The 17,814-nt window shown below is 37.9% G+C and overlaps 1 protein-coding gene across 5 annotated transcripts in view; it reads left to right on the forward strand.

Annotated features, from left to right (window-relative positions):
• OSBPL9 (oxysterol binding protein like 9) overlaps window positions 1–17,814 on the forward strand; it is a 63,680-nt gene that overhangs the window by 34,479 nt on the left and 11,387 nt on the right. For 4 of the 5 annotated variants that reach the window (XM_062623194.1, XM_062623197.1, XM_062623196.1 and 1 more), the window contains 6 exons: window positions 1,832–1,879; window positions 8,084–8,113; window positions 8,974–9,024; window positions 13,484–13,522; window positions 16,566–16,659; window positions 16,994–17,095. In XM_062623194.1, the coding sequence (XP_062479178.1) occupies window positions 1,832–1,879; window positions 8,084–8,113; window positions 8,974–9,024; window positions 13,484–13,522; window positions 16,566–16,659; window positions 16,994–17,095 (364 nt within the window). The remainder of the gene's footprint in view (window positions 1–1,831; window positions 1,880–8,083; window positions 8,114–8,973; window positions 9,025–13,483; window positions 13,523–16,565; window positions 16,660–16,993; window positions 17,096–17,814) is intronic. The other variant, XM_062623195.1, reaches the window with a different exon arrangement.

Below are 17,814 nucleotides of genomic sequence, written 5' to 3' on the forward strand. Positions count from 1 at the left end.
AGATTTTTATCTTCTCTTTTTCCCTACCTTAAATGTCACGTAAGTTCTAAATACTGAAATAAAGAGATTTTTACTAGAAGTGTAAAAATTAAGAGGTATAAGCTAAGGGCAGAAATAAGCTGAAAATGCCTTCCTTTTAGAACGGATTTTGGGATTGTCAGAGTAAGAAAATTTAGAATATCACAAACAGATTTTATGGAACGGTTTACAATGGCTGAAATGTTCTTTTGTATACATAGCTTGATAGAAGTGGCAGGGATAACTCAAACTGAATTTTAACCTAATTAAATCATTGTACTGCTGATAATATTTTAGAATATATCTTGAGGAAAATGTTGTCAAGTAGTACGTAACGACAGTTGTACATAGTTTCAGACGGTGTTACAGTAGTGATAGATAATTTGTTCCTTGAGTGAAATCTGTTTCCTTGAGTGAAAACATTCTGCACGTTTTTTATACAAATACAATTCCTTCACGCTTTGTACATTTATTTAAGAGTAGGTGGGAAGGTAATGAAGTTATCAAAATACTCACCTTATTGAGAAAAAAAGTTTATGCTGCTGGTTAGGACACTTTTTCCCATGACTCAGCAGGTTAAAATTGCTGTTAAGATGGCTTCAGTTCTGCTGGTTTGGATTCTTTTCCCCTGATATCATGAGCAAGCAATGCATGTGGGTTATTCAGCAAAATTCAGTTGCAGGGGAGGGCAGAGAGGGGGAAGAGCATACCAGCAAAAATGGAGGTAGGCAGAAGAGGTGCAAACAAAATTCAAAGCTAAATTGCAAAGGCTTGATCAGGAGACAGCTTTTTCTCCAGCTCCAGAGCCGTCCAGCACGCTTCACTGAAGGAGGTATTTAAATCTTTACACCTTCTAATTGTTATTTCAGGCCAGCTGTGGGAGTGGGTATAGGAATTTATTAATAATGAAAGAAGATCGAATTTGAGGATGGGCAGAGATCAGTGTTGGTTTTTTTTTAGAGCCAGGAATCAGCCCTTAAGGGGGAAAGAAAACACATGAGTAGGTTTTATGCAGGCAGGTGAGTGAAGAACTGTAGCTCAGCTACTAACAATTACAGCCTCTTTTCTGAGCAAGGGCAGATATAATGAACTTTGGAGCATTACCCTAAATCTTTTTTTCTTCCTTGAACAACTTGTATTTAATGGCTTTTTGTATATGCACTCTAGAGGTAACTTTTAACTGTTTTAGCTCAGTTTGTGTTAAATATACACGCAGGCTTTTCAGTAATAATTTGTTTTTTTTTGCTTAGCTGCATCTCATATTCCACTTTTAAGAAAAATAAGTAGAAGTTAATGCTGGGAAATCACTGTATGTATTCCCAGGAGAAGCACTTACAAATCTTACATGGTTTGAAGCGTGTACCTGAATAACAAAGTACCTGAAAGGGTTGGTAAAGGTTGAAGTTGTTTTGAGAAACCCCTGAAATCTTTGCTGAAATGAAAGAAAGGCACTTTGAAGTGTTATGATGAGTTTCACTTGCATTAATTAACCACACCTTTTTGTTCAAACTGTGGTAGAATCATGTCAGGCTGAGCAGTGGAACTAGCCAGGGTCTGAGATCTGGTCTGCAGTATGGGATAATGTGAGAAATCAATTACAAATTTATTCTATCACAAATGCTGTTAAGAAATATTAGGCAAAAACTGCTTTTGGTTATAATACTGGGATTATTATTATTAAAGACCCTGGAATGCTAGGATTGTATAACTTAAGAATTTAAAGCTTTTGCTTTTGAAATGTCAGTGTTTCTGACTGATTTTTATATGGAAAAATAACACTTCCAGGATTTTCACAAGTATCTCTTTCTTTTAGCTCTTTGATGAAAAGCTCCAGAACTGCAAAGATGATGAACAGAGAAAAGCAAGTACATTTTGTCTTAAATACTGCTTATTTTGTTTTATCAGAGGGTTTTGTGCATCAATATAGTCTGTAGAAATTTAAAGTACAGTTCAAATTCATCAAGTTGTAGAAATCAGAACAATCTGAATAACCGATAACGTTATTTGTGTTGTGAATAGGTTGCAAATAGAATTTTTAGTAATATTGGATGTCATATTAAAAACAATTTCAGTCTGTAGGAAATGATTATTCCTCTATTATCCAGCAGTCAAAAACATTTTTAACTTAAATTTCAAAACCTGTAACAAGGATGAGTGTTTAATGTTTGTAGGAATAGCGAAGCTAATCTGAAGAAAAAACAGCCCTAAGAATCATGTGTTTCACATAACCAGTCTGCATCCTGCGTAGTTCTGTGACTAGTGTGCCACATGTTGGAAGTCTGAAAATACCACAGTTCATTCACCTTAGGTGAGGATGTCAGAAATGTAATTTGCTCTGAGGGGAGCACTGTCTTTTTATAGTGAGTGTGTGTCTTTATGCATCACTCCCATTCCGTTTTAAAGTCAAGTTCATAAGTCAGATCACTATGTTTAAGAAAGGCCTAAGCATACCTTGATGGTGTGGGTCTGGCAGTTAAGTAGCATGCTGGTTTTGTATGTTAATTGGTGTGGTGTGGAGGAGGGATTTAATAGTTCCTTATGAAGGGTTTGTTACTGAGGTGTTGCTTTTGTTTTCAGCAGATGCAGTAATTCCAGTATCATAAAGCAGTAGTGGATTTCATCCTAGTTCCCTCTTTCCCCCCAGTTTCACTTATGAAAAACAAGCTGGTGTTTGGTTTCAGTTTTGAAAACAGTTTGATGCTTTCTGTGATTAGTTTAATTATTTATAATGGCTGTGACCTTTCATGTCTTATCCGTCTTGTTTGATGTGTTGTGTGGCATCTCAGGGACTTCACAAGTGATGGTCTCTCTGGAGTCCTTCTGCATGTACAGGCTTTTAAAATCATAGAATCATAGGTTAGGGTTGGAAAGGAACTTAAGATCATCTACTTCCAACCCCCCCTGCCGTGGGCAGGGACACCTTATGCTAAATTGTACCACCCAAGGCCTCGTCCAGCCTGGTCTTGAACACTGCCAGGGATGGAGCATTCACAACCTCCCTGGGCAACCTATTCCAGTGCCTCACCAAGGTAGAGGTGAAGCTCGAGGCCCCTGCACAGTTTGGGCCAGGAGCAAACATTCCTGCTTACTCTCAGCTTCCCTGACATCTCACAGTCTATTAACAGCATCATGCAGCTCAGCCACCTGCTGCAGGAGTGCAGCCCTGCCCATTGTGCACCATTCCCTCACAAGACCGGTGCAGGCACTCTCTGCACCCCGAGCTCTGCACTGCAGCCTCCCCTCTCATCGGCTCTGTCTGGGTGCCTATGCTGGCCACCACCGGGGCAGCCAGAGCAGAGCTCCCGGACCAGGCCCTGATTGTACAACGAGTGCTCACCATCCTGCTCGCCTGCCCGCGCAAACTCCCTAACAGGAAAGAATTTACTTCTTATATACAATCTAAACTTCCCCTGTTTAAGTTTCAACCCATTACCCCTTGTCCTATCACTACAGTCCCTAATGAAGAGTCCCTCTCCAGCATCCCTATAGGCCCCCTTCAGATACTGGAAGGCTGCTATGAGGTCTCCACGCAGCCTTCTCTTCTCCAGGCTGAACAGCCCCAACTTCCTCAGCCTGTCTTCATATGGGAGGTGTTCCAGTCCCCTGAGGACACCAGAACTGCACACAATACTCCAGGTGAGGTCTCACAAGAGCAAAGTAGAGGGGCAGGATCACCTCCTTTGACCTGCTGGTCACGCTCCTTTTGATGCAGCCCAGGATACGGTTGGTTTTCTGGGCTGCAAGCGCACACTGCCTGCCCATGTTCATTTTCTCATCAACCAACACCCCCAAGTCCTTCTCTTCAGGGCTGCTCTGAATCTCTTCTCTGTAGCTGTGCCTGGGATTGCTCCGACCCAGGTGTAGGACCTTGCACTTGGCATGGTTAAACTTCATGAGGTTGGCATCAGCCCACCTCGCAAGTATGTCAGGGTCCCTCTGGATGGCATTCCTTCCCTCCAGGGTATCAACCAAACCACACAGCTTGGTGTCATTCAAATAATTTTAAATATTTTTAAAAATAATTTAAATTTTAAAGTACAGGCATTCTCTGTGTAAATGTGTTTAATCTGTAGACAAGTGACCAAAAGAGGAAGATCTAAAGGTTTTGTGTTTGTCCTTCAGCGTGTCCTACTGGGAAGAGTTCTCCTTCAAGTTTGACCTCCCTCCAGATGCTTCTTTGCCGACCAGGCAGTACTTTCTTTTTCTCTGTGACAGTGCTTCTAATCCCCGGAGGCATTCTGCATGTTGTGCTGATTTCTTTCTTTATCTCTACAAGGTGTCTATGGGACAGACGGATTGACTTTATAGAGAAAGCAGGAGGCTTGTTCAGAATATGTCAGCTTCCTCTGGCTTTAAATCTTGATGAGTGTTGCTATTACTATATTTATTCTCTATTAAAAATGAAAGACCTGCCAAAGCACTTTTTTGATCCTGTCTCTTCCTGTACTAAGGCAGCTAGGAGGCTTTTGAGACTGCATTGAGTGGTTCTCCTATTTGTTCATGGAAGTATGGTTCAGCTATCAGACTGTGAGCTAAGTGTAACCTCAGGATATTTCCATCCAACCCATAGTTTTTTCTTCTGAGGAAACAAGATTTGGTTATTTGAATGTTATTTGCTTCCCAGCTGCCTGAGTGATACAGCCAGACATCTATAACCCTAGCTATTGTTCTTGCAAGTGTACAGAGCATTGGAAACCAGGACAGCTGGTTTTTAATTATAGAATATTTGGGATTTTGAAGGTAATGGTATAGAGTATAGGTGTTCCAAGATGCTTTAAGATCTCTTGGATATCTTTGAGACATGATGATCCTGTTGAACTTGGAAGAATACAGAACAGATGTAACAATGAAATTTGAAGATGGAAATGGTGACTATCACGAATTTGCTGTGTTATATTGATACCCCTGGCAGAAGTACAACTACTACTACTATGCAGTGGGATCATTCTATCTTGCAAGCATACGATAACTACCAGTGCTGCCAGTTTTGCTGAATCTGTTGGTGCAGTACAATGTATATATCTGATTATGTGTGAAGTAGAGGAAGGTGCATGACCTGAGGGTAGTGGTGTTTCAAGGTGAAGATGAGAATAGTACCATACTTTTCTTACAGTGTTAGCAATACTATTGGTAAGAACTTGAAGTGAACCTTGCTGTTCAGTTTTGTGAAACTATCTTGACCACACGTATCAGGGAGAATAAAGCTGTAAGTATCCAAAAGCATCAGAGGTATACATTTGGCAGGCTGGAACAAAGCTCACATTACTTAAACAGGGAAGTGTACCCTGCTTAAGCTATTTGCTACACTACTAGACAATGATTATTTTTTGTGAAGTAAATCTGTGCCTGAGCCTGTAGATTCAGCTTACATCTTAATGATTCTAAAAGTTGGCTACTACGCCTACATGCCTCTGCTCCCTCTTAGCTCAATGAGCTGATCCCTCTGTAGTTACAGGATCATTGAATGAGGCAAAAATCATGTCCAAAGCTTTGTGTTGGGTCACCAGTAGCTTCATAAAAAAAATCAGATGCCAGGGATGTGCAACAAGCAGCAAGTAAATGGAGTAGTTTCAGCGGCAGCCTGCAATTTAATTAGATTAGGTATAGCATGTGGCTGCATTCTGCAAATGTAAGTCTGCAGGAAATTGATGTTTCATTTGAAAATATATGTATTCATTACCTAAAACTAGGGAAACTGTCTTGCTAAGATTTCATCTCCATTAGTTTTCAAAGAGTAGGGATGTTGAAGAGAGAAAATTACGATTACTTTTAGTAGAACATTATATTCTTGAATTTTATTTTTATTGTTTATCTTCAGCATACCTCTTTTTACCTGCTTGTGATTTTTCCTTATAGCTTCATATTTTCTAAATTATCTGTATTGCTTACTTTTATGGAAGCTTAAACAAAAGATAGCAAGAATAAATTTATAAGGATTGTAGCAGAGCATATACATAACAGTGTAGTTCTGTACAATTGATGAGATACAAGCATTCTTCTAACTTATTCTCTAAACCATCCACTCTTTTAAGCATGCTAGTTCTGTTGCTAATGATTATCCACTTGTTTTTCTTTTCCCAGTGTCATGTCTATAGTGTGTTTGTGTGAGATCTTATGGTGAAGAGTTTACAAACCTTATTTTACATCACCATTGTGAAAAGCACACTGCTCATGAAAATGCAGAGTTCCATGTTGGTGTTTGCTTAGCCTTGAAGGACAGGGACAGTGCCCTTCAGAAGGGTTTTCCCAGGGGCTGAGTCTGTCTGACTGAGTCTGTCACCCGAATGTGAAAAATACTGGATCAGTGCATACTATTACTGCTTAAGATGGCCAGTTCACAAAGAAGATTTCAATAGAGGTAAAATCATGATTATTTAATTTGTGTTGGAAACCAGGAGTCCTGAGGTTTTTCCAGTCTCAGATCTTCTGTGTCATCTTGGACAAAACACCCTTTTGTCTTTACCTGCGTGTAAGAATAACAATGTCTTTGTTGTTCAGAAAATTACCAATGGGTAGGGGAAAAACAGTGTGACTGAACTCCATTATATGGCCTTTATGTCACCTTCAGTTTTTCGGCAAAGATGATAACAGTAAAGGGAATGAAATAGAGTTTATTTGGTCTGTAAATACTGTATAAAATGTTGAGGGAAAAATAGGTAAAGTAAAATCCAAACTGATGGCTGCCTGCAGTTGGCTGTAAAGCTTTGAGTCTGATTTATTTCAACTGCATAATCTTTCCTCTGACAAGATCTGTGTTTGGGTACATTACCTATTCTTTTTTTGGTGCTGAAAGGCTCAAAACTTCACTGCTGTCATATTTTAAATGTTTTGTTCAATACGTGTTGATAAAGTTTGGACTGGAAGTATAGTAAAGACATGAAAAACAAAACACAAAACAATGTAATTTGTAGCTGGTGACATATTTGTCTGCTAGCAGCTGATGTAAATGTAATATACCTTTGTGATATAACATCCCTGATATGCTATTTCCTAGATCAGCATGGAAATTTCCATTGGAAAAGGCTGAAGTTGGGTGCTGTTTGTCCACCTCTTGCCAATTAATCACAAAGAAAATGAATAGCAACCTTATGAGTAGTGTATGGAACAGATTATAGCTGAACAAATTTTCCCCAGGTATTGTCTGGGAAGCCATCACTGCTGTTATTGTCTTTTTATCCATGAGCTGAGACTTCATTCCTGTAGATTTATAGATGCATGTTGCCCTCTGATAGTGTAGAATTTGGCTTGCAGTGATGTGGGAGAAAAAAGTTCCTTTAACCACTTTGATTATTCAAGAATCAAAAAGGCTGTGACAGAAGTCACATAAGACACTCATATTAATCAAAGCACAGAGGTCCTGTAATTGAATTAGGAGGGGGTCAGTGCTGAGTCCAATTTAATAATTTTGGCTTCTGCAGGCAGACCCAAGGACATCAACAGGATGCATATGCTCCTTGGATAGCACATGCTAATGTGTAGAATGGCATGCAGATGCCTTTTGCATGCCTAAAGTGCAGTTCCACACAGGAAATCTTTATGAACCAGTGTTTCTAGATAAAATTAAGTGGGCAGATTTCCAGATGCACTTTTACTTGAGGCTTAGAAGAAAGAGCAAGAACACGTGTACACTGTTTTTTCTGTGATTTTTAAACTGTGCTTAATGGCATATGTTTATTATACTCAAATGATGGTAAAGTCAAGTAATATTGATTATTGACATGTGCCACTGTTCAGTATACAGTATAAAGCTACAAACTGAACTTGGAGTTTTCACACTGCGTTTTATTTTCGTTGGCGTTATGCAAAACTGAAGTGTAGACCTTGATGGGTAAATATGTATAATGTCACTGCTCAGAAATTCCCAACCTTGTCATCTTTAAGCTTTTAATTATCTTCAAGTTTGATTATGTCTTGTCAATTACTAAATGAAAATTGTGTCTATATACAGAAATAGTCTTTAACATGTTGGTTGCTTTTTCTTTCCTCCCTCAATTTAAGATCAAGATACAGTGTCTGTACCCAGCTGCTGGAAATTTAACCTACTATTGTGATTTTTCTTTTACAGAAAATTGAAAGTCTCAAAGAAACAACTAGTGTAAGTTTCTTCAGTTTTTATATGTATTATATAGAGATTCTGAAATTCACTTTATTTTCTTGGGGAAGTTTTTAAAGCTTTTTACAGAAAAGTGGGAATCCATATTACATCCAACAGTGTGATGGCAGAGGCAGCCTGGTTCTGGTGCTGTATTCAGATCTATGTCTAGCATTGTCGAATCATAGAACAGTTGAGGTTGGAAGGAATCTCTGAAAGTCTATAATCCAACTCCATGCTCATAGCATGATCAGCTGGAGGAGGTTGCCCAGGACCAAGTGTACCTGGGTACTGAGTAATTCCAAGGGTGGAGGCTCTGCAAACTCCTGGGCAGCCTGTTCCAGTGTCCGATCATCTCTAGAGTAAAAAAGTGCTTTCTTGGGTTTACGATGAATTTCCTGCATTTTGATTCAAAATGTGTGGCCATTGCCTGTTGTCCTGTCAGTGGGCACCAATGAAAACAGTGTAGCTCCATTTTCTTTACACCCTGCCATCCCAATCAGATACTGATGCCCATTGATAAGGTCTCTCCAAGCCTTTTCTTCTTCAGATTAAACAAGCACAGCTCTCTCAGCTTCTTTTCACATTGGCAGTTTACTTGTTTGAAGCTGACCTACATTTCACCCTGACAACCTTGTTGTGTGTGGCTTTTGAACACTTCAGTTTTCTACTGCTATATTTTTGTCTCTGGAGGAAAAAAAAGGGGGGAAGGGAAAGTAGGGGCTCTACAGAACTGAGTGTCCTTTTAGTTCTCACCCACTATTTCAGTTAATATTCTGTATAACAAATACAAATACCTGTCACGCAAAATATTATAGAATAGTAATGCAAGTTTCTTTTTCCTGTTATTTTTGTTTTCTTAGAGCATGGTAGAATCAATAAAACACTGCATTGTGTTGCTACAGATCGCTAAAGTAAGTACACTGTCAACTATTCATTATACAGCATTAATCTATGTGAAAACAACTGATCTAGAAGTGCCTGTTATCTGAAACAGGAGATATATATATATATTAAAAAATGGTATAAGGTGATTTATGCTGCTGTGTTAATGAAGTTTCTGAGATACTGAGTTCCATAGCAAACAGTCCTGTTAATGTTTGTGGTAACAGTTGTGTTGATGATGCAGCTTTTCTTCCGAGATAAACTTTCTTTTTCAGAGTTTGCTATTAGACTAAATAAGAACCTAAATGAACGTAGGGGTGACAGAATAGAAACAACAAAACTCTTCTTCTTGTTTAATTTCAGAATGTGACTAACAAATAGTTAATAACCTTGCTAAACCAGTTGAGATTTTCATAGGTCTGAAGTTCATGATGATGTTGGATGTTCTTGAAGTAAGAATTGTATTCTCTGAGAATGCAATATGGGTGATGGACTTCTGCTTTTCACTTAAATGTTTTGTTACTTTTTAAAATGTGATGAGACCTGGATTTACTTTTTTTGGTCAAGTTCTGACCTTACAGGCCTTCACATACTGCGTTTAGGATACATTAATTATGAGCTGCTGATTTATGTCTTGCAGCCAAAGTGAAGGAAGATGGTGTTTTTCAAAGACATTAATTTATGGTATTTTCTGAATTTAAGGCTGAATTTAATCAGAACAGATTCCTATTGATGCAGAAACAGGCGTAGACTCTTCACTTTTTTTCTGTAGTCTAGATCACCTTTTGTTTCCTGTAACTCTCAAATACAGTACTGCTGTTAGGCTTCATTTGAGATGCCAGATACATGTTACAAAATTTTGAGGCCAGTGAAAATTGAAGTATTTAGAACCTTGCAGGATCAAAAGTCATTTACTAAAAGGATCAGTGAATATTTTGTGAAATTAAATTGCAAATCAGTAGCTTAAAAATTGTGAAGAAAAGGTTGGTAAGGTAACAGGTTTATACAAAACCAATAGTATTTTAGAAGTAGTAAGGTACATTGACATAGTTTAGTGCCACATGAATCTAGAGCTTAGAACAGTCTTTAACATGCAGTGATACTATTTGAGTCCTTCACCATAGTGATAGCAAGAAAAGTCTTGTGAATACTTAACAATCTGCTGTTAGTTAGTACTGGATATAGTTAGAATTGTTTTAGTACAATGAAACAGACTATATGTCATTCTTTGGGGTTTTGATGGAGTCAATTATGGATAGTTGAGATGGTTTTCTGCCTAGTTTTCTCACACCACTATATGTGACTTGTTTCATTAAAGTAGCTGTTGGAGAAACTTTGTACAACAAAGGACTTGCTCATTTTTTATTAGTTACTCTACAAGTTATTTTCACAGAGGTTTAATTCCTACAATATTTTTCTCTTCTTAGAAAAGCTCTGCTACATGATCAGAATTATAAGCTGCTTTTCAGGTTCTTCATTAAAGCTGGTAATAGGTGGCTGAGTTAGTTTTCTTGCTTCTGTTGAATATCAAATTCCATTCTGTTATGGGTAAGTTTATTGGAGGATAAACAAATACGGCTGCTCATTTTGCATTGATGCTAAGCATACTTTGAAGTTGGTTAGATGGTTTGCTTATAATGGACACAACTGAACTTGTAGTGGCAGATGTAGCCGTTTTTTCAGTGCTTTACTGCTCCAACTACCATATAAGCATGAAGGTAGGTGGAATTTGCATCTGCCACAGGTACTAAGACTTGCTTTCTGTTACACTAAATCAGACAGACCTTGACGTCCTCCTTTCAGCACCAGTAAATATTAAGCAGTATAAATAGATGGGCTTATCCATTGTGGAGTGGGGTTTTTTGGTGTTTTTTGCTAAACCATATCTAAAGCTCTTGTAGAGCTATTGAAGATAAGGTGGTTTCAGTGAGTGGTTTATGTGTAGTTAGTTGGAAGATGTTGATACACATGTAGTGAAAAACAGCTTCTCAAGTCTTCCCACTGTTTTAATAACCTTTACTCTGCTTCATCTCTCATCTTCTCTCTCAAGCAGCTATACTTGTTGACTACATGGCAGTTCTGTTCCCCCTTGCCTTTTCTATAAACTGTGTTGGTATCTTGATTTCTTACTGCTGTAGGGAATTAAGAATACAGGGGGGGTTAAGGATTTATTTACAGCTCTATATGTTGCATGTGTATGAAGCATTATATGTAAACATGTATTTTGTCTGACTGAAAGCTTTCTGTTCTCTGGTATAGAACCTTGAAAGATTCTGCAAGATTTCCCCCCCCCCCCCAAACTGTAGGGCAGGTACACCTGCTGACAAGAAATCATATTAACACCACCCCTGCACCCTGTTTTTACTTCTTCAGTGCCTTGCTCATTAGGAAGCAGACTTCACAGTTACCCTCTGGTTATTTCTGTATGTTAATGTTATAGAATCATAGAATAGTTAGGGTTGGAAAGGACCTTAAGATCATCTAGTTCCAACTCCCCTGCTATGGGCAGGGACACCTCACATTAAACCATGTCACCCAAGGCTCTGTCCAACCTGGCCTTGGACACTGCCAGGGATGGAGCATTCACAGCTTCCCTGGGCAACCCATTCAAATGCCTCACCACCCTTCTTCCTTATATCCAATCTAAACTTCCCCTGTTAAGTTTGAACCCATTACCCCTTGTCCTATCACTACAGTCCCTAATGAATAGTCCATCCCCAGCATCCCTATAGCCCCCCCTTATCCTCTCTCAGAACATAAAATCAGTTTCAGACACACAGCCATGCAACCCTGGGTGTTTTGCTTTGTTTTGGGGGTTTGGTTCTGTTTTATTTTAAATGTGTGTTAAGTTGAGCTGTTTCATGGACTCTTAACCTGCTTTAGGACTCGGACAGTTAAATTTTCCTTAGTTACTCATAAATCAAGCGTGTAATCATGGCACTTGTAATTGAGGTGACCCAAGGTGTTTTCAGAATAATGAACTAAATGCCAGCTATGTAAGAATATGTTGTAATACATACATCACTTATCAAAAAGTAATCAAAATAAACGAAGTGGGATGGATAGGTGGAGCATTAGACTCATGTTATCCCCTTTGCATGTATGGCAATTGAAGATATCCAGCTTTGCTGATATGTGTGTTGTAAAAGAGATGTAATGATCTGTCGTTGGTTTGGTAGACTACAGTCTTAGAAATATATGTTTTAAGAAGTAGCTTCTATAATTTAGATATTTAGTTTTTAATTTAGATATTTAGTTTTCAATTTAGATATTTAGTTTTCTATCTTTGCTTTCCCATTTTCACTTCGCTGTTTCTGGTCAGTCTTGCTTGCCTACTTTTGTGGCATTTCTGCCTTCCTTACCTCACCAACATGGCATTGTTGGTTGTGTGTTACTGAAGAAGAATAGCAAGCTTCAGTACAAGTGCAGCATCTTAGTGTTGTATTTCTTAAGTCTTACAGATGATAGCATCATGTGGGGATTTTATATGTAAAACATTACGTATTTGGACTCAATGGTTTACAACCCAGTTTGCAGTCCTAGAAAGTCTTGCTTAAGAAATGTCAACCAGCAGACATGAAATTTGAGCAGGCTATTGCCAGCTATATAACCTAAGAAAGACTGTATAAGGTATCAAAGCATAAGGATGTGCCAACTTTCCTAATACTATCTACAGCTTCTTTTTTTCCTTTTGTTCCTCTTAACAGCTGGGAATCTGGGGAAATAATGCTGTAGACAAGTCCTAAGGTTTACACTGAACGTAGATAACGCTGGCTAATGTGAACTTTGCAACAGAAGTGATTTGGCTTAGTGTTCAGTGAAACTTAAACTGTTGCTGGTACAGTGTTAAAACTATGCTAAGTGTAGATTGCTGTAACTTGTCTGTTGCTAGTGTAATTTCCACTGATGACGGCTTTATTGTGTACGTTGCCCGCTTTTTAACGTATGCTTCTAGGCAAAACCCTCAAAATCCTATATTGTAAATAAAACCATTTATAAATTTAGGGGGTACCAGAAAGCAGAAGTTAAAAGCATTTAACATATACAGGCTCTTTTGTCTTTCAGAAGCAAAAAGGGCCTTTGGAAACTTGACCTGTATGCTAATCACAGTACTTCAGAAACTGAGAGCTTTGTGCCTTTTGGTTTTCAGGGACTCACTGATGCTCCAGACCACGTTTGCGGGGGGCTCTTAGGTGCTTGGGAAGAGCCTATGTTGTAAAGCATAACTGTATTCTGCAGTGCAGAAAGGGTATTTTTAAAATTGATCAAACTTGTGTGGACAGATCCTCAGCAAGCACTGATCTTCAGGGGTGCAGTGACTATGTATAGAATTGTTTCTTCTAAGTTTAGTTACTGTGTCGCATGATGAGGACCATTTTATGGCTGAAACTGTAAACATTCCTGAGAGAAACTTGCTGTTCTCACTTAACACAACTGATAAGTCATACAAGACTGTTATGTTGATATTTTGAACATTCTTTCCTTAAGGACCAAAATAATGAGGAGCAGCACGCAGATGGACTTATAGTAAGTTTAAATCTAATCTTTATCTCCCTTTAATTCTGCAGAACATGTGAACAGAGGCCTGAATTTCCACTCATTTTGCAACATACTTCTTCCTTTCTCTGATTTACTGCTTCCAGTGTCTTGTTAAAATTACTGTTGATTCATTAGCTTCTGAGGTTGGCTAACACCTTTGCCTTTAGAAAACATAGTAATCAGTTTTATACTGACTGTCCTAAATGGCAGTGTTATGACTGAACACTGAGATAGAAACCTGCTATGTGAACAGATGAAAGGGAAATGATGGGGATAGAAACGGTTTTATGTTCCATCTGAAGTATCTTTATGTATGAAATACCCGGCTATCTTTGTGCTTCAAGTAGTTTGTCTTTTCTACAGTGCTGCTCAATTAAGCAAAGTTGTATTGTGTCTGTTTAAGCAATTTTTCTTCTTTAATATAACTTCTATGTTTTTAATGTCACTTCTGTCCTCTTTGGTTTCAGTTATATGTGACTTCTCTTTCTTCGTTCTCTTTTTGTCACTTGAGTACATTTCAGATACTTTTAATAGGAGATTAGTTTCAATAAAACACAACTCTAAAAATCATAGCGTCTTTCCGTTACAGCTGACAATAATTCCCAAGGTTTATTTGCCTTTCCATTATATACAGCTTTAGCAGCATGTTTCTCTGGTGTGAACTTTGGAGTAAAAATGTACATACATATTCTGGTTTCGTGCCTATTGTGAATAAGATGAACAATTACTCTGTGGATAACCACATAATTCAGGTCTTAGTACAATGAGAAGTTCTGTCATTTGCCCTGGAAAGGAGAAGTTATGCAGCTAGACACTACCACAGGCAGAGGTGGTATGCACATTAGAGCTGCACCTTGGAAATTCCACATAGATATTACAACTTACTGTAGTGTGAATTTGATTAGCCACTACTCTAATTATCTGTGGGTTGGCTTATAATGGGAAGAGAAAAAAAAGTGTTTCTGTAAGAATATATTAACTGATGCATTAGTGATTGTGAAGACTGAATTTTTCATGCTATTGAGGTCACTGTTATCTTGACCTAGAGGTCAGGATTTTATTTTAAATTTAGGCAGGAATATGATTAATGTTTGATACCATGGTGGGATGATGGTCTTTTTGTTTCTGCCTGGTTGTTTTTAAGTTGTTCTTAAACTCAGAGTAGGAAACTTTCAGGTCTGCCTTCATCTGTTTCTAAACCATAGAGGCATACCCCCAAATATCTAACAAGAAACTCCAGTTCACCTTGCAGTTTGGAGAATTGTTTAAGGATAAGGTTACAATCCTGCATACAAAGTCAAAGTTACTTTGTTGTTTGTTTTTCACTTTAACACAGCAGTGTTCCGTATCATATACGTTACTAGTTTCCCTAAAAACTAGGGGAGACAGAGACAGCAAGAGCATCCTGTGTATCATAGGGCCATCTTGATTCTTAAGTTTCTTAACCCTGGAAATAGGGTCATGATTTTAAACTCTGAAATATGTGAGACAGGGACCTACCTGTGTTGCATTATAATTGCACAAGCACTTGAAGTAATGTGTAAGGGACATTGATTTGATTTTATTTTATTTTTTTTGCTGGAATACAGTGGAATAACAGTGTATATATAGTGGAGTATTTACTTGTATACTGGCTAGTAACGCCATTGAAAATGGAGAAAACAATTTTTATGCCTTTTAGCTTAAACTGGAGATCTTCAAAAGATTAACAGGGAATGATAGTTTTGTTTTCAGTTAAATTAGTCCTGTGCTATAAAAATAATAATCTTCACTGCTTCAATGATTTTTAATGTAGGATAAAGTTCAGAATTACAATTAACCAGGAAAAGAGGCAAGAAATAAGTCTTTTTTTGTAGGAAAATGGAAGGAGGAAGGTTAAAATGACCATTTCTCTCAGTCTGTGTACCAAATAGAAGTTAATAGACTAAAAGAAAGGAAGAGCAGATGAAGACTCTCTTCTGTTTTAAATATTGATCTAAAAAGAGGATAGGAATGAGCATACTGAGTGAACTTAAAGGCAGACTTCATCTACTTTAAAAGCAGTTTTGCTTTTAAAAAAGGTAGAACTTGGTATTCTATGACCTTCCCTGTGTTTGATACTCTTCAGCTTAAGCACAGCAGCAAGATTTCCTAGCAAACTGAGGCAAAGATTTTCACAGTTCTGACATGGATCAGTGGTTTTAAATTGCAGGATGTTTAGAAAAGGGTTTTATATGCCTTTTATCCAGTCAACAACCCAGAACAATGTAAAAGTTCTGGTTGTTGTATGTGAACATACATAACAAGCAATGCTTAGGTGATAACAAGCAGGCCAGTGAAGCAGGGAAAAATCATGCTGATTTGGATTAAACAACATTGCAGTTTTGATTTTCAAGAGGCTTGCTGTGTGAAAGCCATGAACACATACTGAAGTCAGTGATTTTTGTGAGTGTCAAGTTGAATTGGTGCTTCATTTTCAAAGTGCCCACATTCATAAGCAGACTGAAATGTCCTCTACTGGAGATGCGCTGAAAACTGTCACTTCTCATTGGAAAGAGTTTTGGCAACTAAGCCACTTCATGGCTGTCAGCATGCTGATGATTCATGTTGTAATTATGGGTTGTTTTACTATGGTCTGGTCAAATCGCCTTTTTTTGGAAATAATAAAAAAGTCTAAAAATACAGACTACCCATCTTAATTCTTGCAGATAATTTGCATCTAACTTTCCACTCTTTGCATGCACATTAATTAATGGACATTGGAAAGAATAGCAGAAGCTAAAACCTGAAATAAGAGCTCTTTATAACACAATTCAGATCTGTAGCAAATTCAGTTTAGTGTCAAATCTGTGTAAAGAATTAAGGTGTTACCACATTGAAAGTATTTCTTATGTCCTCAACTGTCAATTTGTGTTTTACTTTCTCAGGAACTCACTATCTTGCATTTGGGCATTTCTTGTGTTCACAGTGTTATTGCTATCTATGCTTTAGCATTTAGGGTTTGTTTGGTTTTTTTTTAACTGAGAAAAACTGTGCTTTTCTTTTGTCTCAGAGCACTATAAACCCAGTTGACGCAGTATATCAGCCCAGTCCTCTGGAACAGTCAGTGATCAGCACAATGCCTTCCCAAGCAGTTATACCTCCAGGTATGGTGTACAGAAAGAACCTCAGTGGAAATGTTCATGAGCAGAGCAGCTGCAGTGATGGAGGGGCTGCATAATCTTGAATCGCTTCTGTAATTTTCAGAAAAAATAAATGCTTTTTAACTCAATATCTGCAATTTTTTTAAAGCTGTCTCTGCTGAATAATAAACAAGAGCTAGATAGTAGTGATGGAAACATGTTTTTCAGTCTGAATGGCTTTTACAGAAAAGGATTACATTTTTGAAGGTGAAGTAATGTGTTATCTCCTTCCCAACAAAAATGTAATTCTCATATTTAAATGTGAATTTTGGGTTTAACATATCAAAATATCCCCTAGAACCTGCTCAGTTGTGCAAGTCAGAGCAGCGACCCTCATCTTTGCCAGTGGGACCTGTAGTCGCATCACTTGGAAATCAGACTCCAACACCAAATAGTACAGGTACTGTGTAACTGTCCTATTGAAGCACAAGAAACAAAACCTGAATATGTACTGTTTGTTACCTAATCTCGTGTAATTACCTGTTAAGACAACATTGTGTTGGCCTACATCTTGCTTTTAATCCACACACATTCCGTGTTGTGTTAAAATCAGTTATTCTGCTCTTTCTTCCTGCCATGTATTCATAACACATAGGAGCTTTCTTGTCTCCATTGTTGCAATCTTGCAGTAATAAGCACAAGAACTTTGCAGTTAATACATTGTATGTGGCCTTGGGGTTCTTTTAATTCCTTGATTTCCTCCTCTCCCCCTTAGTAGCATTCATAGGGCTTTTTAAAGCTACATGAGACACTCTGAAGCAAAAGTTGCTAAATATATATATATGAAGTTGCTATAAATATCTGTTTTCTGTAATATTTTAAAGAGGTTTTTTTTAACCATAGCTGCATAGTTATTTTTTTTATTATCTGTCTACCTTGACTGTTACTTCCTGATCAGTGTATTTATTTCTGTTGTCCAATCATGCTAAAACTCTTGCATTTCCCTCCCAAGTTTTTCTCTAACCTTGTGTGTAAACGATTTGTTGTTACTTTATTACTACCCTTCCTTCCCAGAACGCTAACAAGCACATGCATAAAACGGTATTCATCTCAATCTGGAAGAAGAAGTATACCACTGCTGGCTTTTTCTCCTGCTAGACAGTTCCTTTTTTCAGTGTT

This window comes from Pezoporus occidentalis, unplaced genomic scaffold, assembly GCF_034315485.1.
Source record: "Pezoporus occidentalis ecotype Australia unplaced genomic scaffold, CSIRO_AGI_Poc_V1 ctg25, whole genome shotgun sequence".
Classification (NCBI taxonomy): Eukaryota; Metazoa; Chordata; class Aves; order Psittaciformes; family Psittacidae; genus Pezoporus; species Pezoporus occidentalis.